We start from the raw sequence: 25,831 nt of genomic DNA on the forward strand, positions 1-25,831 counted from the left end.
AGAGAGAGAGTGAGGGAGGGAGAGGAACAGCGTATTTCTCTCAAAGTTATAGCGCTGCGCTGCTCTGTTAATGTCTTCTGCCTATTAAAACGCTGCTATTACACATACACGGGACCTAAAGGAACTTTTATATCTTAATTAATGGGATATACATGTGATTTTGCCGTAAGAGGATTCGTTTTTCGTTGTGGTAAAGACGTTTAAAATATCGCAATGTCTCGAGTAGCGGATCTGTCGAAACTTCGCCAGGAAAGGATGAGAGAGATCAGTCAGCGGGTAAGTGCAACGACGCGTGTTTTAACCAGCTTATCGCAAGAATTAAAACAATTCTGACGCTATGTTTGAATTGTCCACTTCAATATTTGTTCGTCGTGGTTCATAAGGGATTTTTAGCGCTTACATGGATTATAGAAATAATAGGTTTTGAAAAGTATGTTTTTAAGTCAGTTCATTTCGTTTCAATCCAACTTTATTTTTATTTTCATAATACATTCTGTTTCGTATCATGGAAACACTACTTCAGAAAAACACTGAGTGTGTTTGTGACAATAAAAAATGCGTCAGCTATTAACCTAGAGGTTGTATGTAAACGTGGGCAAGGAAATACAGTAATTTGCACTTAAATTGCTGCTATCCTCTTCTTCATCTTTATAGAATGAGGGTTAAAGGGCCAGACGGACTAAAATGTTAATGTTGCTGTTGTTTGACAGTGAATAATGCTTTCCAGGACTATAAGTTTGTGGCTTTCATGCAGTGTGATGTCATCTTTGGTATGATTCAAAGGCAGCACAGAAGCTGCATCTGAAGCTGCACATACCAGGTACATTACACAGGAATTACAGTTGTTAAAAGTAATGTTATGAAATTAATGTCTTCGTTATGAGATATAGAAACATGCATATGAAATTAAAAATGAGCAATTATAAAGTTTAAGGCTGTTCTGATGCTGCATTTCATGTACACAGAAGCAAAGCAGTGTCACTGTCGTCTTTAATAGGGGTTTAGGTGGATCAGAGCTGCATACTTTACTTCAGCTTTAATGTGGTTTTCATATTTAGACAGAATTTGGAGCCAGCACAGAGCCTGCTCAGAGCAGTTTTAACAAGGTGTAAAGACACCTTGAGTAAGAGGATGTATGCTTGTTTTTGGCACTGAATATGCACCTTTTTTTTGTCCAGTTATTAGCTTCAGTATGAGTTTGAGTTGTGTAGGTGTTACTGAGTGGGAATGTTGAACAACAGACTGTGTGTGTGCGTTCAAGAGAAAGAGCCAAAAGAGAGGTTGCCATAGAAATCGCACTCCGTTAAAGCATCAATACCAGGTTCAGGTCCGAAGGCAAGATTTTTTAAATAGTGAGATGCGTTTTTGCTTACACACATTCACACAACATCTCACCACATCTTCTTCTATTAAATGGTGATGTCCAAGGTTAGACATGAGTTTGAGCAATTTAAATGTAACCGAGAGCAGCTGCTAAGTTGCTGCCTAGTTTTATTGTCCTTGTATTTTCCCTGTTCTGCAGAGATAAATTGATATAATCGTCTGATCTTGGTCAATTTTTGGCCATTAACAATGCCCACTTTGGAGGAGTGCTTTTCAACATTGTCACCTGGAACTTGCTATATTCAGCTACATTTAAACAGTACAACAATTCATGAAATTGTAAAAATACCAAAATGGAAATTATATCGGCATTGACTATTGAAAGAATGGATATCGGTCAACTGCTACTGTCCTGATCGCTGTAGTGTAAATTGCTTTCGTATGAAAATGTTTGCAAAGAATGTCAATGTCAACTAATCAGTCATGGTTCCCCATAGGCCAGCTATATCCAGGCCATCAGGCCACAGCAGGCTGAACTAAATCTGGAGCTGGGACTATTCGAACTGGAGCACCAACGTTAAGTCCTGCCAATCTCAGCCTATTTCCTTGATGGGAGATGACGCCAAACTTTAGACAAGCTTGCTGAACCTAGACAACACTGTGCTCGGGGCACATAGCGCTCATGCTTTTGTACAGAAAGTTTGATTCAATGTCAAATTTTAAGTGAATTATGACAACAGAGGTTGTTTTCATTTTGCAGGCACAGAGACATTTCATTAGCCTGACATTATTTTTTATAAACACGGACTTGGAAATGTTGGCTGCTCCTAGTTTGTGCCTCTGTAGTTCGTAATATATGGAGTCATACAATTTTAGTTGTAAAACAGTGTCACTTTTTCAAACCCCACCCTGGCCACATGCTTTGTTCTCAGATTTAGCATGAACTATTGCCACTTCCCAAATCTGCGGAGATGACCACACATACACGTACCAAACAATGCCGAGGCATCCTGGAAGTTCTGGTTATGGACCAACTAGGTCAGTTTAGATTTGGTAATTTAATAGCAATATCCTACAGGTATTTGGACTGCTACACACTAATACACTAAGCGGTTTTTATAAAACATTGTCTGTTGCTTACTTGCAACACATGTCCGTGTTCCTATGGCAACCTTTACTCATGCCTCCTGCAGATTAGAAAGAGGAAGTGCTCTCTCATTATTTCCTGCTTTGCATGTCAACAGAGAGGCCGATTTTAAGAACAAGCGGACCCAAAAGTGGACCTTAGCGTCTTTATTTTAAGAGGTGAAAATATATGAGACATCTTATAAAAATTATAAAATATAAAAGTCGTTTACCAAGGGATACAGACCTTCTAGACATTAAATATGGCTATTGTTCAGCTAATGTTTATTCTGAAATATCTTAAGATTTCTGTTGACATTTCATGTCTGGACGTTTGTTTTTATCTTTCCTTCATTTTCCAATTAACTCATCATAAAATATGTATAAAAGAGGAAGATTATCAGCTAGGGCCAAGTAGAGCTTATATTAAAATGCTGACTAGCATATTTAGCACACCAGTGGTCAAAGCTTTCAGAATCGAGAACAATGACTCCAGAAGTACACAGCTCAACGATATATATATATATATATATATTATTATTATTATTTTATTTTATTTATTTATTTTTTTTTAAACTGGTGGGTAAAACTGAGTTTACAGAGTTGCACTGTTAATTGTGCAAAATGGATGCCTGGACTTATTCAATTTACCTCATTTAAAGCTGCAGTGTCTTTTCGAGTTGTAAATGCTATATATAATTACTCTGGAGCCAATGGAAAATGATTTCATGACAATGCTAATTGGCCGATGGCACCACAAGAACATACAGTCTTAAATTCTAGCAAATATCCTGTCAGCGTATGAGCTGTGACGTCAAAGGCAGCAGACAGGAACATATAAATTGTAAATATTTCATAATATTATGGGGGATGTTTTGCTAGTTACCGCTCAAAGTGTAAAATGGCTTAGATGGTTTGCTGAAAATACAGTCTAGTCGACAGAGTGAGCAAAGATGGCAGCTTATATAGCTTTCTCCAGGTATTATATACCTTCTTGGTTCATGCTCATCATAATGTTATTGTTAAAGGGTTAGTTCACTCAAAAATGAAAATAATGTCATTTATTACTTACCCTCATGCCGTTCCACACCCTTAAGATCTTTGTTCATCTTCGGAACACAAATTAAGATATTTTTGTTGAAATCTGATGGCTCAGTGAGGCCTGCATAGCCAGCAATGACATTTCCTCTTTCAAGATCCATTAATGTACTAAAAACATATTTAAATCAGTTCATGTGAGTACAGTGGTTCAATATTAATATTATAAAGCGACGAGAATATTTTTGGTGTGCCAAAAACGCAAAATAACAACTTATATAGTGATGACCGATTTCAAAACACTGCTTCATTAAGCTTCGGAGCGTTATGAATCTTTTGTGTCGAATCATGATTCGGATTGCGTGTCAAACCGGCAAACTGCTGAAATCACGTGACTTTGGCGCTCCGAACCGCTGATTCGGCAAAAATATTCTCGTCGCTTTATAATATTAATATTGAACCACTGTACTCACATGAACTGATTTAAATATGTTTTTAGTACATTAATGGATCTTGAAAGAGGAAATGTCATTGCTGGCTATGCAGGCCTCACTGAGCCATCGGATTTCAACAAAAATATCTTAATTTGCGTTTCACACCGGTAACCCGGTAACCCTCATATCGTTACCGGTGTGGAACGATATGTGGGTGAGTAATCAATGACATTATTTTCATTTTTGGGTGAACTAACCCTTTAACTAAAACAAACTAAAATGAGTAAAAATAGTTTTCTGTAATTGAAATAAAGCTGAAATAAAATATAAATATTTGATGGAAAAACTTATAAAAATTAAAAATGTTGCCTTGGCAACTAACTGAGATAAATGTAAATTGAAGTACTAAAATTACTAAAACTGAAAAAAAAAAAAAAAAAATGAAAGCCAAATTAAAAAAAACAAACAAACAAACTAAAACTTAAAAAATTAAAATGAAAACTAAAAATATAAAAATAAATGCTAACATAAAATATGCATGTGCATGATGTCACTGTTTTCACAAATTCACATTTTCAAAAACATGCACTTTAAAATCCGTTTTCAAAAGTTTGCATTTTCAGGGCCCCAAAACGCTGTTGACGTGTAAATGAACGGACAAAACGCATAAACAGTTTACCGTTTTTGGTTGAAAACTGTCAACGGCCCCTGAGATTTTTTTTTAAAGACTTTCCACTAACATGCAATACCTGTCTCTACTAGTTAGCTCAACCCACATCAGTTAGCCTATTAGCAGATTGTATGTCAAAAAAAGACCTTGAGAGGGTCAAAGAGAGGACAAAACTATGCGCAAAAAAAAAAAAACTTATCAAACTAGGGATGTACATAACAAAGACAAACAAATAGATGAAGTTACTGTATCAGAAATGAGATCAATTGTTTGCTTAAACCACATGAGTGACTTTTTATAGTGGAGAGTTGATAGGCTTCATTTGTCTTTCCCCTGAAGGCTGATAAGTAAAGATTAGCTTTTTCAATGAAACCCATTTCACAGACATGAATGTGCTTGTATGTGTTTTCGTGATGAAATCTTTTACCAAGGAATACAGACCTTCTAGACAGTCAATATGGCCATTGTTTGGCTTATGTTTCTTCCGAAATTGTGTTGCAAGTTCTCTTTTGAGTTCCCTGTTTGTGAACTCGGTCTGTACCAGTTCGGTAGATGAATCGGTTACACAAACTGAGCTGCAATAGCGTCATCATTGTCTTTTTTGTGAGTGTTAATTGTTTGACTGTTCTGTGACCAGCTCAAAGTTTGTTTGTTTTTTGTTGTTGTGTTTTTTTTTTTTTTTTTCTTTTTTTTTTTTATATATACAATACAATGATTCTAGGCTAATTTTACTCTGGTGGAGATGATTTAAATGTATTGTATACATATATTATGACATCGTGCATGATTAATTTATTCTGAGTTTTTGTGTTCTTATTAGAATAAGGAGAAGGAACGCATGAGGGAGCGGGAGAGAGAAGCCAGGGAGCGAGAGGCTCGCTACAGTAATGGCCACCTCTTCAACTCTCTCACAGTGTCTGGAACCACACTCTGCTCAGCCTGCAACAAGAGCATCACCGCTAAGGAGGCCCTCAGTTGCCCGAGTGAGTCACACGGACACATATACTTCGCACTCAAAACCCACCTACTTTACTAGTAAAAATGTTAAAAAAATAATGGATTGCAGATGAATACAACATTTTGTAAACTCAATTTTAACCATTTCTGTGGAAAATATTAGTAGTGTTTGTTGTTCAACTCAATAATAGAATGTTCTGGATGGTTGCCTGGGTGTTGCTATGGAGTTGCTAGGGCTACGTGAGTTGACATGTTGCTATGCAGTTGCTAGGATGTTCTTGGTGGTTTTAGCATGTTGCTATGTAGTTACTAGGGTGTTCTAGGTAGTTTTAGCATGTTTCTATGCTGTTGCTAGGGTGTTGATATGTCTGGCACAAGTCTAAAGTCTGTTATACTCACGGTGAACAAACCCTTCTTTTTTGTTCTTTATTTTTGGGGTAAAAAGAAGTTCGAAATGCATGAGCAGCGGTACACTTTTATTGAACATCCCATACTCCACCCATACTGCTGAGAGCAGCATTTAGATAAATATGTAAATATGTGCTGCATGCTTTCCTCTCAATAACAAAATAAACACACAACAAAAATAACAGTGGTGAGAAAAAAAGCAGTTAATAAAGCATGTGATCATAGCGACGTGGATTTGTTTGCACCAGCTCCGCAATTCAGCACTCCATAAAGCTGTGTCACATTTATTTATATAGCACTTTATACAATCGATTGCTTTAAAGCAAGCAGTTTTACAGTATTAACCAAAAAAAAAAAAAACAACAGTGACCATGTTGCTTTCAATTAGAATTACAACTTCATTTTCTACTATAAAGCAGCTCTCCAGTGTGTTCATGTTTTTACTCGCGTCTGACCTCGACGGACTGAACAGAAGAAATGAATTAGAGAAGATTTCCACGTAAAAAAGGCGGAGCCTCATAGCAGACCTGCCTGTTACGTAATTGACACAGACCAATGATAGTACAAAGGTGTTTACCAGCCTGAGCGAACTTTTCCAGCAAACTCCAGAAACAAACTCCAAACAAACTTCGTTTTGGCCTGGATTTGTTCAAAATGGTGTCACACCAGTTCGTTCTTAAATTTCACTTGAAGTACTGAGTATCTGGGTCTTAAAGAGATGACTCCCAAGTCTCTTGGATATTCTGGTTTCTTTCCCTCCTTGAATGCAAATCTATTGGATATTTTCTTTAATTTTGTCATTTAAACACTTAGAACAGCATACCTTTGGAATGTTCTGGATGGTTGCCAGGGTGTTGCTATGCAGTTGCTTGCATGACGTGAGTTTATTTAACATGTTTTGTATGTGGTTGCTAGGATGTTTTGGGTGGTTTTAACATGTTGCTATGCATTTTCTAGGGTTTTGCCAGTCAATCCTCAAGCATCTATGATATTAAGGATTCCGTTCTCTCTTCGGCGCCAATCTATTGGATATGTTTATTCATTTTATCATCAAGACAAAAGTAATAGCATACCTCTCCCAAACAAGGGTATGTTTATTCATCACCACACTGATAGGATGTATTGGATGTTTTTTGCTATGCAGTTACTAGGATGTTCTGGGTAGTTTTTTGATGGTTCTGACACAAGTGTAAAAAGCCAGTTACCAAGTTTATAGGATATTCTAGTTTCTGTCCCTCAAATGCATTTCTATTGGATTTTTCCCTAATTCTATCATCAAAATGCTTAGAACAGCATACCGAACAAGTTGATGTTTGTTCAGTAACACAATGATAGGATGTTGTGGATGGTTACCAGGGTGATGCTATACATTTGCTAAGGTGTTCTGGGTGGTTTTAGCATGTTGATATGCAGTTACTAAAGGCCACGATACAATTTGAGTGAAATTGAAGAATCTGGCGAAAACGAAGTTCGTTTTTGGAGTTCGAAACAACTTGCCAAAGCGAACTTCCCGGAAAAGTTCGCTCTGGCAGGTAAACACCTTCGAACTACCATTAGTCCGTGGCAATTACATAATAGGTAGGTGTGCTCTGAGGCTCCACATTCTTTGATGTGAAAATCTTTCCCAGTTCATTTCTTCTGTTCAGTCCCTCGAGGATGGACGTTTGTGCTTAAACTCACTGGAGAGCCACTTTATAGTAGAAAATGAAGTTGTAATTCTAGTTGGAAGAGACAGTGACACTGTTTTTTCCAGGTATAATACTGTAAAGCTGCTTTTAAACAATATATTGGAATAATCCTGACATGACTTGACTGGAGTGCCGAATTGCAGAGCTCGTGTAAACGTTCACATCGCTATGATCAGATGCTTTCTTAAAGGGTTAGTTCACCCAAAAATGAAAATTATCCCATAATTTACTCACTCACCCTAGGTGTATATGACTTTTTTCTTTCAGTCAAACACAATCAGAGCTATATTATATTAACATTATAAAGCTTGGAAGAGCCAGAATATTTTTTAATATAACTCAGATTGTGAGTTATATACACCTAGGATGGCTTGAGGGTGAGTAAACTATGGGATAATTTTCATTTTTGGGTGAACTAACCCTTTAACTACTGTTTTCTCCTCACTGTCATTTTTGTTGTTCATCTAAACCCTGCTTTCAACAGTGTGGCGGCGTATGGGATGTTGGCTAACAGTATACCGCTGCTCACGTATTTTGAACTTCTTTTTACCCCAAAGCGAAGAATGAAAAATAACTTCACCATGAGTATATTGGGGCCTTTAGGTGTTCCGGGTGACTTAATTATGTTGCTATGCGGTTGCTAGGTTGTTGACAGACCTGGTACAAGTCTAAAGAGCTGATTCCCAAGTCTCTATGATAATCTAGTTTCTTTTCCATCAAAACCAATATATCTGATTATTTTTCACTACTTTCATCATCCGCCTGATGAAATTCTTATCAAAACAAGTCAAAACGCTTAACAGCTTACCTCTTCCAAACAAGCCAATTGATTGAAAGTATATTTCATGCAGGACAAACTCATTTATTATTTATTAACTTTGTACTGATGTTTAATACTTGTCATTAAGGGTTGTTCAGATTCCTAACCATGATCAGTATGATCAGTGGTAATTGTGATTAGACACTAATGATTATGATTACAGTATAAAAGCATTACCATTCTTAATGTTTGCTTGCGTCCTCTGTTGATGAAAACCCCAAGAATAAAAGTTTCTGACGAAATCCTAGGAGGAGCTTATTTGTGATCCTGCCAATCACAGTGCAGAGGCTATAAAAACAGCCACTTACCTCAGTCTTTCCGATGATTTTTCCTGCTTTCTTCCCCCATCTCAGCTCCCCCGCTTTCTTTCCATGATTGTCTCCAGGACTTTGAGCTCAAGACGAACATCATGTATAAGCCTCTTTATTACTTACAAGCCACACCTGTCTACTCATTCCCACATCCCTCTTTCACATTACATCTATGTGCAGTCCTGAACTGATGTTTTGAGTCTTATTATGTGGTGAAGTGGAGAGTAGGTGGAATATTTTTAGTGGCTGGTCTACTGCTGCATGCCAAGATAACACACACACACACACACATCTTAAAGTTGGTGGTCTGGATATTCTACAGAGGGCCCTGCGATGGAAAGTGTTTACACACATTTCACCACATCCATGTTATATATATATATAATATATATATATATATATGTATTAAAATACATGATGAAATGCACAAATGGCATTTCACCACACACATACCAGAACATGAACATGACGTGTAGCCAAGTACAGTGTCCTATACTTGGAATTTGTGCTCTGCATTCCACCCATCCAGAGACACACACACACACACACACACGGGGCGGGGCGGAGTCACAAGACTACACACGCGGTAGTATGTTTTTAAAGGGAAAGTATTTCATTTTAATTACGTGCTACGTATATATATATATATATATATATATATATATATATATACAGGCTAGTCAAATCTAATGCTCTGCCATGACGCTTTAAGCTTGATGTCAACTAGTCGCTGATCATGTGATTTTGACACTAATGACATAGCTGGCTGGCAGAAGACATCAGGCAGAAGACCTTCTGACTTAATGTGCTATATCTTTTCTAACTGATCGGACTTAAGGTTTTCTTCTAAATTATAATCAAAACTCCAAAAAATCCCATAGATTTACATTAGCTTTAATACTAATGCTGTCCTAAAGAGGAGGCCACAGGATAAGAAATCTCAGGATAAGAAGTCCACTTTTACACCCTGTTTCCATCAGTTAAAATGACAAATAAATGCATACTCCGAGAGCGCTCCACAAGTTGTTTGTTTATGCCATCTGGATATTCGATATTTATCAGGTGAATGCACGTTTTATACAGTTTATTGCACAGGCAAATTAATCGCCATTCTAAACTAATGTGCTGACGCACACACATACAGACAGTAGCTCGCACATCACGTGCAGATTGTGCGCAGACAGAAATATTCAATAGCGCAGAAAATTACTGTCAGCACTTTTCTGTGATTTATCAATAAAATAGCTTATAAATTGAAAAGTGCTAGAATATATTCCTTTTTGTTTTTGAAGAAGCTGAAACCCACAGCTTCACTATCAGTAGAGAGGCACTGCACAGTTCACACATGGCTCTCACTAATGCATTCAAATAAATATAATCTAAATAATGGCCCTTAGACAAAATAACTGATAAAAATACGCTTTTATGTAGGAGCAAAAGCCTTGTAGGCAGCGTTCTGTCAAATGCCGCAGCTCTAAGTTCTGGCTTCTCAAACCAACATCAAAGTTTGTTCTCAAACTTTAGTCTCTATAGTTGCAAACTGTGGCATGTTGCAAAGCATTACCATCTCTTATGTTTTTATTAGTAAACATCATCAGTGATTAGTCGACGTCGACTCACATAACAGTCAACTTCAAAAAATCATAGTCAACTTTAATCACATAACAGTCAACTTGAGGTTGTTCAACCCCTAATATATATACACATACTTAGACACATATTTTAAAATGCATGATAAAATGACACAAATGGCATTTTGCAGACACTTTTACTCATTCTTAAAGCAATGTTCCAGGTTTAGTACAAGCTGTATTGACAGACGGTCTTTGTAGCATGATTTCGATTACCACAGAAGATAATTTTCAGTTTTAAAAACTTTGTGGTTAAACAGGGTGATGCACTTCAGGGGTTTAAAATCAGTCAAGGGTTGAGCTGTAAAGCTGAACAAAATTACTATTTTTAAAATCATTATTTTTGCCTTAAATTTTGAGTGTGTATTTTACCATTTAATTCTGTTAACCGTAACTGGTTTTAGCTGCTATTTATAAAAGCTTGAGAAACAAGTCAAAATGAATATGCTACAAATGCTGTCGATACAACTTAACTTGCAATGAACCTGAACGATTCCTTTAAACACATTTACATGTGAATTCTGGCACACTCTCACACCCTTTCCTGTTTTGCTGTGCTCATCTTTCAATTCTGGTTCTCTGTTTTGCTATTGTTTCAGCTTCTTCCTTATTTTGTCATCAAGATTTAAAGACCAGACAGTACAAGCCACTCACCGATGAGCAGCTTTGTGCTCGGCTGCTCTAGTCTGGGCTCTGGTATTGATTGCTCTCTCTCTTGCTGTGTATGTACCGAGGCTGGAACTGCATGCTCAACACCCACACAGGCTCTTAGTGCAAAGACCTTACAAACCAAACACCTTTGAGTGGGAGATCAGATTTACACTAGAGCCTACAGTGGAATAGATAAAAAATGTATATGCATAAAGATGTTGTTTTATTTTTTTAATCAGTCATAAGGAAGCATTGGATAAAATGCTAGTATCAGATGCATGTGTCAGGAGGGCATGTACAGTATAGAGGTGTGAATCTTCTCTTGCCTCATGATTCGTTTCGATTACGATTCAAAGGGTAATGATTCGATTATAAAATGATTCTCGATGCATCACGATGCATCTTTTCCTTCAATTATTTTATTATTAATAATTAGTATATTAATCATCACAATATTGCTCTTTTCTTATTTTATCATTGTTATTAAAAATAAGAACAAAGATGCAAATATAATATAAGAAACAAATTAAATTAACAGTCATTTTACATTTAATCAGAAGCATTCAAGTAAGAAAAACATAATCAAATGCAAAAATAATCACAGCATAGTCTGTAGTGTATGTATTCATTACAAATTAATTGATTATTATTATTATTAAGCTACAAATGTAGTTCAGTCAAGAGCAGTGAGTGATTCCCTTTTTTCTTTTATTGTTTGATTAACATTAACACAGGTTTATTATATTAGGACCTAATGCATGGTTATAAAATGTTACACATTAGATGTTTTTTCCCCAACTGTTAACCAAAAGTTCACTTAAGACATAACAGATTATGTTTGCGTGAATACTCGCCAAGACAGATATTTTGAAATAGGCCTACTGTAATTGTGTGTATTTGACCGTGCAAGCGGAACGATTATGTTCCACAGCTCTAATAAGATCTTGTTCAAAAACAGCTGGACAGAACGCAACAGAATGCAGAAGTATCAATGTGTTTTATTCTAAAACGCCTTTTTAAAATAACACTGCTAACGTGAGACACATGCATGCATACAATGTCTTTTGCAGTTGCACTAAGGCTGTAGCAGAACTTTAAAGGGCATGAATTTCATATTGCAAATCGTCTAGCATTTATTTGAAATAGAAATCTTTTAAAACATTATAAAACGTTACTTTTGATCAAGGTTTTAGGGTTTAATTTCTTTAAAATAAATGACAGACCCCAAAACTTTTGGATAAGAAAGGTAGTGTATGTACTTTTATATATATTTATATTATATATAATTTTATTTTTATTATTTATTTATTTGGTAACACTTTAGTATGGGGAACACATGTTAGCTATTAACTATTATTATGACTTTTTCCTCAATAAACTCCTAATTTACTGCTTAATAGTGAGTAAGGTAGTTGTTGTAGTGGTTAAGTTGAGGTATTGGGTAGGATTAAGGGATGTAGAATATGGTCATGCAGAATAAGGCATTAATATGTGCTTTATAAGTACTAATAAACAGCCAATAAGCAGGCTAGTAAGCAACTAGTTAAAAGTGATAATTGTTCCCCGTACTGAAGTGTTACCATTTTTTTTTTTATTTATTTAAAGAAAAAATCATAATCAAGATTTCTTTAATCCTCCTAGACTAAAGGGAGAACAAAATGAGACCTTAGGTGAAGTCTCCTCCTTAGATTTTTCATAGTGATCTCAACACTGTCTGTGTTCAGATTTGGCAAGATACCATATTTGCATTCAGTAATTTTTCAAAATGGACTCAAACATTATTTACTATACAATTTGTCTCAGTTGTGTCTTTTTAAATAAAATGTTCCTCTACAGTTACATTTCTGAGATGCACTTTGACTTGCAAAAAGCCTCATTGGGGGATTATTTAGACTCGTGTAGGTGTGTTTTGTGGGTAATCAGGCCAGGGAAACCCCACCGGAGCCCCCGTCCCTCTTCCTTCCCAGCCACCCTCAAAACAGGAAGCAAAGCCATTCTGAAACAATAGGGGTTCAGAGACAAAAGCAATACAGCGTAACCAGAGAAAATGTTCAGGCACTAGTAGCATGCTGTAAACGAGATCTAGAACAAGCATTTTAACGCAGACATGGAGAGAGGTCAAGAGGCAGAGAAAGAGAGGAGAAAAATGGGTATGGTACTGAGATTTACTTAATTATTTACTGTAATATTATAGAGAGGAAAAAGAAAAAGAGGTAGAGTACAGGAATAAAAGGGGAATAACATGGGGAATTTGAAGTTTTTTATTTATTATTATTTCATTGTTTCCATATCCATCGTAAGCTGTTTGCTGTGTTTGAGAACTCTGTGGTTGGTTTCTAATTGGTTTAAGCTAAAGAATCATCTTAGACCAACAACAAACCAGCTACAAACTAGTAACTACATAGTCAAGAATGTTTCTGGAACATAATGTTATGTCAAGCAGCTAAAGATTAAGAGTTATTGCAAACCCATAACGGAAAGAAAGTAAATACAATTCTGTAACGTTGTAAATGTGACCGTGAGAAGATCACAATCATCACATTTAAATGTGATTGTATGAAGATTATACTATGTGAGATAAAAGGGTTTTCCTGTCTGTTCTTTTTTTCAGCTTGTAACGTCACCATCCACAACCGCTGCAGGGACACGCTACCAAACTGTGTCAAAATGAAACAAAAGGTGGGATATTAGTGCACACATGTGTCACATGGGTTACATGGACCACTGACATGCAGACACTGGCTTTGATTCATGGTAGGATGCAGAAGAAATGTATCTAGATTGGGTCAGTTTTTTTATGTGATTTATACATAATATTTAGTCTAAAAATGTCATCTGTCTGTATGTGACACAATAGCAACAGAAAATGGCGCTGATGAGGAACAATTCGGCCTATCAGAATGTGACCCTGAGGAATAAAGGTGAGGAAACAAGTGCGTTTTTACATCTGATTCAATTACAAGTGGCATGCGTGTCCTGTGACAAGTTGTGATTAGATATCATTGAGGGGATCATGTGATCTTGATTGCCTAAATTTGATTAAGTCCCAGCTAACAGGGATATTCTGGCAAGGTTCTCTTAGAGTTATCAACAAACGTTCTTTCAGTAATTTTAATAGAATGTTTGTTCTAAACATGACATCGCTCTCTCTCTTTTCTTCCTCTCTGAAGCCCATTTAAAGGATAGGCCGAGCTCTGCCATTTACCCCTCAGACAGTCTTCGTCAGTCACTACTCGGATCACGTCGCGGCCGGTCTTCCCTCTTGCTTTCCAAAAGCGTCTCCACCAATAACATTGCAGGGTGAGTGACAGAAATGACAGAGATGCATAAAATTGGCTCTTGCCTGTAAAATATACCAACAAATCACCATCTTTTTGTGTTTTTTGTGTATGTTTGTGTGTTTGTGGCTGTTTTAGTTTAATGTAAGCAGTTTTGTTTGAATGCTATTTATTAGTCATTATATTCACTTTACTTTATATTTTATTTATTTATAAGTCATTTAATATATTTTTATTTTAAATTTGTTATTTGTATTTTCTGTTTCTGTGGTGATTATGATGCCTGCCTCACATTTTGTTGTTGTTGTTTTCTTTCTTTTTTTTTTCTTTTGCATGTGATTGCATGCATATGTGTACATCTGTATGCATGCATATGGCCCATCTGTGCATGTGCGTGTAGGACTCTGAATGATGACTATCCTCTGGGGCTGCGCAGGATCTTGTCTCAATCCACAGACTCGCTCAACTTTAAGAGCAGGACGATGTCCATGGAGTCACTCAATGATGAGGGTGAGACACACGCAGCTACAAACACTTAAACATAGTAGACATACGTTAAAAAAGGCCGCATTTATACTACATGGTTCAAGTGACCCAATTACGTTTTTTTTCTCCAATGTGGCACAGATCGGATATGATCCACGAACGTGTAAGCAGGGAAAAAGAATTCTCAGATCAATCTCAGGCCTCATTTAAATTTGGAAAATAACCTGATATGAATCGGGTACATGCATTTGCGTCTGCCATGCATATTCCCGTCAATGCGAGTCGTACGTCATTGAGAAAGTGACAATGGCGACAACAAATCAAAAATCTGATATAGTCAACAAATCAGAATTGGGCATGAAGACCTACAGTGTAAATACAGCCATTGCAGTCAGTAATTTTTTTTTTTTTTTGAAAGAAATTAATACTTTTATTCAGCAAAGAATCATTAAATTGATCAAAAGTGACTGTAAAGACATTTATAATGTTGTAAAAGATTTATATTTAAAAAAAAAAAAAAAAAAATGCTGTTCTTTTAAACTTTCTACTCATCAAAGAATCCTGAATCAGAGTTTCCACAGATATATTAAGCAGCACAATGTTTTCAACATTGATAATAAGAAATGTTTCAACAAATCAGCATATTAAGATGATTTCTGAAGAATCATGTGACACCAAAGACTGGAGTAATGGTTGCTGAAAATTCAGATTTGACGACACAGGAATAAATTACATTTAAAAATATATTAATTAAAATAAAGCAGTAGTGTACCTCATGAAAAAAATAAATATATCATGATGAAACACTTTATTTAGGCCTATATATTTATAATCCCCCAAATTCCATGTTTGGCCAACCTGTTTACCTGCAAACTGAAGTTATAATATAGAAATTGTATTTCTCTTGCTTTTAGGAGAGGGCTACTTCAACTCTCTGCTGGAAGATCTAGAGTTTGAAGGCCGGGACTTTGAAGCTGATTCCTGGAGCATGGCAGTAGATTCCACTTACTTGCAGACTCACCGTAAAGATGTTATCAAGAGACAGGACGTCATCTATGGTTAGAGAAAAAACGCAGATCTAAGTCTTGAATTGAAGTATGTTTATGACTGTAAATTGGCCATTGACTTTGAAATCCGATTAAACACTTTTCCAGTGCTTTTCCAGACGTTGTATTTATCTATTTGCAAATGAAAACAAACAGATTGAACATCTAGTCCTCTTGGCCTCAAGTTGTACTCCATTAATGTCTTTATTTTTATTTTTAAATATATAGAATTCTGTCCAATAACCAATAAATGGCCTATATTAAAATTCTTTACTAATTTTTCAAAATTGCTAAAAAGAAACAACAAAAAAACAAAATAATTTTTAATGCTACAAGTGAATTTAAGCACTACAACATTACAATGTACAATGTGAAAAATGGACATTCACTTTAAAATTTGAAATTATTGTTTTTAAAGATTAACTTAAGTAAGTGTTAGATGACTGGAAAGATAATCTAAATGTAAACATTCAAGAAATTAGCAAATGCTGAGCATTCAGTACCAAAGTACACAAGATTGTAACATATGGAATGAACAGTACTTCAAAACTTCACTTCATTGTTTTCATTCACGTCAAATTTAATATGGTATCTACCCTCAATAAGGACAGTGGGAACATTTCATTTAGGGTACAAAAAAACCTTTTAAATGTTGCATTTTAGACCTCAACCTCTTTGATATAATTTCAGAGCTGATCCAGACGGAGCTCCATCATGTTCGGACCCTGCGGATCATGGAGGGCGTGTTCAGGCGCGGTATGCTGGAGGAGGTGCAGCTGGACCTGGGGGTCGTGCATGCACTGTTTCCTTGCCTGGAGCGCCTGTTGACGCTGCACACGCACTTCCTCACACAGCTCCTCGAACGGCGCGCTCACAGCCTGCAACCTGAAAGCACAAACAATTTCACTATCACTCAGATCAGCGACGTGCTAATAAAACAGGTAGGAGTGCATTTGTGACTTTAGGTGGGCAGAACGGGGTGTAAATGCATTTGGGTACATTTTGCCAGCCTTAAGTGATTTTCGATTGTCATATCTGTTTTGATTGCCAGTTTAAAATGTGTCAATAATTAGAGCTGTCAATTTAATGCATTAATGTAAAAAGTGAACACGATTATGCAATAGTGCAACAAAATGGAATCTGGGGACACATTTTAAAAATGTTTTTAAAACTAATTTAACTTAAAACAGTATGTTAAAAATCCTTATATAAATTCATTTCATGAGTGTTGTTGACGTCTTGTTGTTGAGGGCGTGAAAAGTCAAAAAAGAAAGAAAGAAAGAAAGAGCAATAAATGGAAATCAAAACGTCATTCTCTGAGTGTATGACAGTGGGAGGCTGAAAGCTTTCAAGTTTCAAGGAACATAATGTTCATAGTGCACTGTTTGTGTGTGTATGTCAGTTCTCAGGTCAGTTAGCAGAAGAGATGCTGAAGACGTATTCTGAGTTCTGCAGTCGTCATATAAAGGCTGTCAAACTCTACAAAGAGCTGCTGGCCAGAGACAAGAGACTTCAGCTCTTTATACGGGTAAGAACAAGAATGACCAACGAGGATGTTTGTCCATGTGCGTTATGTGTTTGCATAACCGGGTCAGGTGTTGTCTCCTGTGTTTCAAGTGGGAGGATAGAGTGGTACTGAGTGATGAATGATGGTGGGCGGGTGCATTAATGCATTAAATGCCTGCAGACTCTCATAGATGTGTGAATCATCAGATTTTCAGGTATCATGATTGTGTTCAGCTCTTGTGTTGCATTTTTAATCTATTTAATTACACAATGTGGTGATTAATTAATCTAATTAATTGCAAATTAATTGCATATCAAATTTGGCTGAGAAATTACCCCAAATATAATAAAATAAGTCATTCTTGTGTTAAATGAAAAAAGCATTAAATAGACATTATAAAAAGAAGCTTTAGAAAAATAAAAATTAGGCTTCAACGGCCTATTTTTGGGTGAACTATACCTTTAATGTTTTTTTTGTTTTTTTTATTATTATTATTATTATTAACCTCTTAGCATTCCACTGTACCGCCCGCAGTACACATACCTTTCAAAAGAGACCAAAACCATGCATATACTCCGAATGGTTCAAGAACAGCATGCAATTTATTTAAAGGGTATGCCTTTTTTAGGCCTTTTAGGCACATTTTACAGGAATGCTAAGGGGTTAATGTGGAAATATGAAATAATTTTTCATTTTTTTAAAAATTAAATTATACTCTAAATAAGAAACTAAAGCTGCCAGTAGGTGGCGGTAAATGTAAGTCATTGAGTCATTCATTCATTCGATTTGTTCAAACAGCTGATTCGTTCTGGAATAAAGTAAATGGCTCTCTTTATGAATGAGCAATTAATTCATTGGTTCACCCGACTGATTCGCTCAAAATGCGGACTCATTCGGAAACGAAACACCGCTGTGTGTTGCTTGGAGATGTACAACAGTTATGCTTTGGATTTATAGATAATATTTTCGTTGATGAAATTGAGCAAAAGCAGACAATATTGTGTCTAAAATATAACACAATATTAACTTCTTATTTATTGAACTGTTCAACATGAAATCAATATCACATTTGAAATCAATATCACATTTGCAGGGACAAAAACATCACTCGATGTTGTGTTGCATAACTATATCTTGATATAAGTATGGTACATTTTTGCCCTGATATCTTGAATTTTAGGGGCATTCTAACCGCATTCTATAGGCTACTTAAATAAATTCTAGCTCATTAGACATGACATTATGGTGCCTGTCTTAAACCAGTTTCCTTATGAGGTGTCAGTACACATCTGGCTGACTAGAGAGTGAGGCAGCATGGCAGCTACTGTGGGTTTTGGATGCAGATTTAGATAGTGTGTGTATATAAATACAGTACACAGAGGCAGAAATGGTTAAGAGTCCATTTACCATTGTTGTTCTGTGTCCTCTCAGAGGGTGAGTCGGGGTCCTCTACTGCGTCGTCACGGGTTCCAGGAGTGCATCCTGTTGGTCACTCAGCGCATCACTAAATACCCTGTCCTGGTGCAACGTATCTATGACAACACCAAAGGTGAGATGTGGGTGTATGTCGCCAATGTCAATATTAACTGTATTTAAACAGCTTCTCTCCTCCACCCTTTTCCATCTGTCTATAAACTACTCTGTTCTTCTAATATGATGTATAATGAAGTTTGAAGGCCCTTTTCAAGTATCATAATGGTGACATAATGGTCACATTTTAGGGGTTATGGACATTTCAATGGACTGATTATTGTGTGTAACAATGCAGACAATCCAGAGGAAGCTTCAGGTCTGTCACAGGCACTGTCTTGTATACGGGAGCTGCTCAGTTCGGTGGACCAGCAGGTTTTGGAGCTAGAAAGGACACATCGGCTGCAAGAGATCCGCTCCCGGGTCGACCCGCGGGCTGAGGCCAAACTCCGCTCTGGAGCCTTGTTCAGACCGGCCGAACTGCTCCGGAGGCAGCTGATACACGAAGGCACGCTGCTCTGGAAAACGCCCAGCTCTCGGCTCAAAGGTACAGTAGACTGCGGCTGGTTATGAGGAAGTGTAATGTGATGTGTCAGTGTAAGATGGAGATAGATAGACACGCTATTGTATTCGCTTACATGTACTTGTGTTGTAATGTACTGCATTTCCCTTTTTTCTTTTTGTTGTAGATGTTCAGGTTCTGTTGATGACTGATATTCTAGTATTCTTGCAAGAGAAAGATCAACGGTACATCTTTGCCAGTTTGGTAAGTTACTTTACTTGCTAAGCTACGCATCCTTATCGCTAGTGCTTATACTTAGGGTTTGGGGTCTTTAAAGTATTAAAGGGGTCATATGATGCTATTTTAAAGTTCATTATTTTGTTTATTGGATGTAATAGAATAGGTTAGCATACTTTAATGTTCAAAAAATACATGATTTTCCACATAATGTACATTATAACAGCACCTCTATTCCCAGTCTGTCTGGAAAGCTCCGGTTTCAACAAAGCCCCTCCTTCCGAAAAGCCCAGAGCGCTCTGATTGGCCAAGCGTGTGCTGGAAATGTTGTACTCTCCCAAGTTCTCCACCATTAATTCGCTGTACACAAGCTAACTTTTGGGTTTTACAGCTCAGGAACAACATTATAAATTGTCATATATAATTTTGTCCATTTTTGGAAGGCCAAACGAAGGGGTTTTGCTTTTACATCCAAACATATGGCGTTTCCATGACATGGTGACAACACTACAATTCACTGAAGTCTCGTCTTCTTTCTTTGCGAATGCTTTTGGGCAGGCATTATGCTTGTATTTCACATTGTGACGTAGACATTTGCAGAAGTATTATCTGAACTTCAATCGAGCATTTTAGGCAGGTTCTCTGTTAGAATACATTTTAATCAGCCCTTTGTGGGACACTATGAGCTTTGTATTTTTGCAGGTCTTATACATACACAAACAGATACATTACACACTAAATGAAAAGGAAAACATTAAAAAGCATCACCTTTAAAGTTTTGCATGTAACTCATCCTATGATACCTCAAATTATGAGACCCAACAGGAATTTGCTATTACTTTTCTAAGTGATTCATTTGTGTAACAACAATATCTCTTTTCTTCTCATACTCTCTGTAGGATAAGTCTGCTGTAGTGTCACTGCAGAGTCTGTTGGTCCGAGACATAGCCAATCAGGAGCGAGGGTTGTTCCTGATCAGCAGTGAGTCCAGCCCACCTGAGATGTATGAGCTCTACGCAGCCTCTAAAGATGACAGAAACACTTGGATACGGCTCATACAGCAAACCATCAGCAGGTACATACATGTAAACACTCTCTTTACAGTCCGCACAGCACTTACAGTTACCATTTGACATTTTTCAGGACCTCTCTCTTTGCAGTGGAATTAGAAAATCACATGAAAGCACTTTCTTTTAAATTCAGGACACTGGAGTGGGACATTTTGAAGGGATATGTCAGTTCTGTGGGAAGCCTGAGTTTCCAGTAGCTTTTGTTTACATTATAGCTCTGCAAAACCAAACTTGACAGCTTGCTTTATAGATCAGGGGTTCCATTTCATTTAATTCAGTTGATACCAAGGACCCCCAAATACTACGATCCACTTATGAAGGAACCCCTTCCTAAAATAAAAAGGCAGCTACATATAAAAGATCCATTTATTTATTTATACATGGAAAAAAGTAGGGATGCACCGATACCAGGCTCATGTACTTGTACTCGTACTCGTAAAAATACCCCCGATACCAAAGACCGATACCTCACGTGACGTAACTGACAGAATTTTATGTGCACAGAGACACCGGCGGCAGCAGCAGAAACAATGTCAGCCTCAGGGGTGTGGAAATACTTCAAAATTAATGATGACAGCCGACACATTGCGGACTGCATGCTTTCAATCACAATTCGTTATTGAAGGCGGGATAGGCGGAATCGCGCTGAATGACACAGACCAGAAGCGCTCTCTCTCTCTTGCACGCGCGCTCTCTCTTTCTTGCGCGCGATCCCAGTTCTCTCAGACAGCGCGCAATCAGTTCTCCTTGCGCCTGAATGGTCAAATGCACACATAGTTGTCAAAATGTCCATCGTATGGAGTATCTCACGTAAATACAGTCGGTTATGGCTTAAGTGTAAGTGTAAACATTTGGGTGAAAACAGGATATGTGTAAGTATCCATGGATTCGGTCTTAAAGGGACCGTAGCCTAATTAAATATTTGTCATTAATGTTAATAAAACAACAAAAGATGTTAAATAAATGTATACATGGTATATAAACTCTCTATATCTCTATATAGAGTATCTCTAAAGTATTTCTTGTATTGTTTGTAATTTGTCTGTAAATTTCTTTTTATATAACAACAATTATATATATTGGTAATTATGCCCTTTGAAGGTTATTAGACACTGAAATTTTTGTTCTTTAAGTTTGTGACAAGCACATAAAAATGTAATACTTCTCACTGTGTTGTGCTTGGAAAACTACAACAACAAAAAAAAGAGAGAAATTAATAAATGTATAGGTATCGGTATCAGCGAGTACCAGAAAAAAATATCGGTACTCGTACTCGGTCCTTAAAAAATGGTATCGGTGCATCTCTAGAAAAAAGTAAGCGTGATATTATAAAGGCAACAAATTCAGTAAATATTAACATTTATTTATTTATTTATTTATTATTCCATCCTCATAATAATAATTATTATTATTATTATTATTATTATTATTATTATTATACACACTACTACTACTACTACTAATTTTTTTTTTTAATATTTATACTTATTCATAATAATAATAATAATAGTTGTTGTTGTTATTATTATTATTATTATTATTATTATTTGTTTTTATTTTATTACTTAATTTTATTACTTAAAGATAATTCTTAACCACACTAAACAAAGACAATACCGGACAAATTAACTGAGGAAACTCAATGCTTAAATACATAGGGAGAGTAATTAAGATAAAACAGAACAGGTGTGTAGAACTAATTAACAACCAAGGAAACTAAGGAACCCAGGCAAACCAGAACAGGGAAAACTGTTTTTATTTAAATATTTAATACTAGATTTTTTTTTTTTACTGTTTTTAATAAACTGTTTTGCTGGCCTTCCAACACCCTCTTGCTGTCCCCCGGGACTCCCCGAAGTACAGTTTTAAAAACCCCTGCTATACACAATGGCAACAGAAACTACTTTCAAAATGAATCAATTCTCACCACTTCCTTGAGAAGAAAAAACTAGCAAACAAAGTACAAGCATTTGCACAATATTTTCATTTTAGATAGCATTTTATTGGACAAAAAATATATATTTGGTCCATTTTCCCAGAAGAGAAAGACTGTACATTTTAAATCTTTATACTTGTTAAAAGCAGGGAAACTAGCATAAAGATTACTTCAATGCTAATGGACATCAGCTAACCATTTAAAACTACCGTTTCTAATGGTCATTTTACCATCATTGTTTTGTCACACAGCTGTCCATCAAGAGAAGAATTCCCTCTTATAGAAACAGAAGACAAGGCTCTTCTGCGGAGACTTAAAGGTTTGCTTTAAACACTAACACACACACACATTCACACTCCCAACAGTGGAGCAAACACTTTCTCATTCTTATTTTTTTTTATGAATCACTATAGTTGCGTTAAGCATTGAAGGACTGAAAGAAGCAGAAAATTGTTTTGAAAAGCTCAAAGGACTTCTTTCACCTATCTGTCCAATCAATTGGTTGCCTGTCACAAGACATTTGCTGAAAATGAACTTCTATCTAGTAAAAAAAAAAAAAAAAGTGGTCATGACATCTTTACACAGAATTTGAAGGTGGAACAAGCCCACTATTTTGAGAGCTGATGTTGATATTTTACTGTACTGATCTTTAAACAGCACTTTAATCCTCATGCTCTCTGTTTCAGCTGATATCCAGCAGAAGGACAGGGAGGTGTTAGAGCTGCTTCAGGAGCGGGTCACCCTGTTCTCTGACTTGGCAGAGGTCATGGGAGGTTACGAGGTCATGCTGCCGTCCTGTTCCAGGAACCTGTTCAGAGCCGAGTCTTCTCAGGCACTGCGCGGAGAACAGCTGCTCACACAGGCCATCACTGAGGGTAAGACAGACATGATGTTACATTCGTGGCTAAAACAGGGTGTTCCACCTGCATAAGGCTTGTTTCACCCTCTAGTGCGTATTTATTTCACCGCACATATGTGACCCCGTCTGTGAAATCCCGGCTAAAGTCGCATAATCTAATTATGAGATTAAGAGCGTCAAAGTAGTCATAGCCATAAAAATGACGAAAAGAGGTAAAGTATGAATTGCTGTAAATGGGATTTAAGATAAAGTACTCACATTTTAATTTATAACATGATAAATACTGTAATTAATGATTTTATTGACACTACATTTTACTATTTTGTGAAAAAAAAAAAAAAAAAAAAATACTGGAAGTTGGCTTCCTAAACATCGATTTCAATCGTCTCTGGGTTTACTTTCGGCACAGAAACACCTGCTGATTCTTTTAATAACAAGTGAAGATTCACACATCTAGTGATGACTATTAACTGTGTGTACAAAGTTTGAGTCTGACCTGTTTTTATGCCTTTTGGACATGCACATCATAATAAATAGACCAGTTTTAAAACTTATCCCATACATGTGTCATATATCACTGAAAATGGGAGAATCTCAGCTCAGTTTAAAAAAAAAAAAGCATATTTTTACATTGGAATTTCTCAAAAACATGACTTTCTAAGCCCCAAATACAGCAAATTTTGACATGGCCTTACTCAGTCAATATTAAAGATATCAAAGTTATATTTGTTCTTTACATTATGTAGGATGATTTTATGTAGAAAACAGTGAATCACAAAAAAAATGACTTTTCATCTCTTAGCCCCACTTTTTGCTCTTTCGGTTGGCTAAATTATGTTTACATTCCATCTCCGTTATCATGAAACCCACGACACACAACAAACACAGCTCCGATCACGCCATTCTCCATCCACAGGTTTTTAGTGTTTGTAAATGCCGCGCTTAAAGACGCCGCTGTCGGCCTGCTTCACAGTTCCTATTCCCGGTGCGAATGCAACCAGGAACATGGCCCAGGGGAGAAATTAGTTCTCTGGGAACTATCCTAGTGGCTTGTTCCTATAACTAGTTGTATTTATCATTTAAAAAAATGAAAAAATAGTAAAATATAATAAAATTCACACTTGCTGTCAGTATGTCTCTGCACTTTCTGTCTCTTTTTGTAAAAGTAAAAAAAATGTTTTTTTTTATTCTTTTTTTTTTTTTTTTTTTCTATTTTGGAAAGTTCACCAACCATTTTTAGCTAAGATCTTTCATAATATCTTGTAAAATGTCATGATGTACCTTTCTTTATCTCTCTGCAGTGGACAGATTGACAGAACTGATATTAGGAACCAATTTTGAGGTTCCTCTGCCCTGCAGTTCCAACGGCCATCACAACCACACTGGAGCGCTAGTAATCAGTAGGTGTCAGAAAACAAAACATGCTATATGTAAATAAATGTGCCTTTGTGCCTGTGTTTGAAAATACACCCATTTATCTGACCATTGTGCTTCCTCCACTCTTCCAGATGGACAAGAGGTATTAGTAAATGGCTCTCAGGAGAACCAAACTGCTCAGGTACACAAGACATTATTTTGTCTGAAAATATGCTTGTTCTATGTTAGTGAGATATTCATTATCACCTTCTCTGACATCCACATTCGCCTGCGTCAAATATGTTTCATGAAATGTAATAATTATGCACATAATAAGATGGTTCGATGCTATTACTGTGTTTTTATGTAATGCTGAAAAAAATTAGTCATTTTCCGAGCCCATCTGAAACTCGCAGGTTTCCATAGCAACCTGAATGTACCAAAAACTCTCCATCACGACTCACCACTGGTGCTTGAAAGCTGCACTTTATCTCCCTTTTCATCGACACATAGCAAGACAGTGCTTTTCAATGTGTGCTGACAAATTAAAGCTCTTGAATGAAACTGCTGGTTCAGAATTATGATTGTGTGAATAATACAAAAAATTGTTTCTGTACAGGATGGTAATGGAAATCAAATGGAGGACAAGACACCAATTGAGGTACTGACATTTAGTTCAAGACTGGGCTTAATGTGTGCTATCTATGAGTGTGCTGATTGCATTTCTGGGCTGAAAACAAATAACCGATTGTTTTACTTTTTGCTTTAGAACTCTTTAAAGGGTTAGTTCACCCAAAAATGAAAATAATATCATTTATTACTCACCCTCGTGCCGTTTTACACCCGTAAGACCTTCGTTGATCTTCGGAACACAAATTAAGATATTTTTGTTTAAATCCGATGGCTCCGTGAGGCCTACATAGGGAGCAATGACATTTCCTCTCTCAAGATCCATAAAGGTACTAAACACATATTTAAATCAGTTCATGTGAGTACAGTGGTTCAATATTAATATTATAAAGCAACGA

General features: G+C 36.5%; 1 protein-coding gene across 2 annotated transcripts in view; it reads left to right on the plus strand.

The window, feature by feature from the left end:
• The window catches only part of arhgef1a (Rho guanine nucleotide exchange factor (GEF) 1a), a 31,727-nt gene continuing 5,896 nt past the window's right edge, over nt 1-25,831 (plus strand). Inside the window, exons 1-18 of one of the 2 annotated variants that reach the window (XM_051872733.1) lie at nt 1-276; nt 5,411-5,573; nt 13,668-13,735; nt 13,914-13,977; nt 14,227-14,356; nt 14,735-14,844; nt 15,735-15,878; nt 16,557-16,807; nt 17,269-17,394; nt 18,805-18,922; nt 19,142-19,390; nt 19,533-19,609; nt 20,482-20,657; nt 22,840-22,907; nt 23,275-23,463; nt 24,749-24,847; nt 24,956-25,005; nt 25,423-25,464. In XM_051872733.1, coding sequence (XP_051728693.1) covers nt 214-276; nt 5,411-5,573; nt 13,668-13,735; nt 13,914-13,977; nt 14,227-14,356; nt 14,735-14,844; nt 15,735-15,878; nt 16,557-16,807; nt 17,269-17,394; nt 18,805-18,922; nt 19,142-19,390; nt 19,533-19,609; nt 20,482-20,657; nt 22,840-22,907; nt 23,275-23,463; nt 24,749-24,847; nt 24,956-25,005; nt 25,423-25,464 — 2,187 coding nt within the window. In that variant the 5' untranslated portion in view covers nt 1-213. Of the gene's footprint in view, nt 277-5,410; nt 5,574-13,067; nt 13,207-13,667; nt 13,736-13,913; nt 13,978-14,226; nt 14,357-14,734; nt 14,845-15,734; nt 15,879-16,556; nt 16,808-17,268; nt 17,395-18,804; nt 18,923-19,141; nt 19,391-19,532; nt 19,610-20,481; nt 20,658-22,839; nt 22,908-23,274; nt 23,464-24,748; nt 24,848-24,955; nt 25,006-25,422; nt 25,465-25,831 lie in introns of those variants that run through there. The other variant, XM_051872734.1, reaches the window with a different exon arrangement.

The sequence above is a fragment of the Ctenopharyngodon idella genome, chromosome 19 (genome assembly GCF_019924925.1).
Source record: "Ctenopharyngodon idella isolate HZGC_01 chromosome 19, HZGC01, whole genome shotgun sequence".
Lineage (NCBI taxonomy): Eukaryota > Metazoa > Chordata > Actinopteri > Cypriniformes > Xenocyprididae > Ctenopharyngodon > Ctenopharyngodon idella.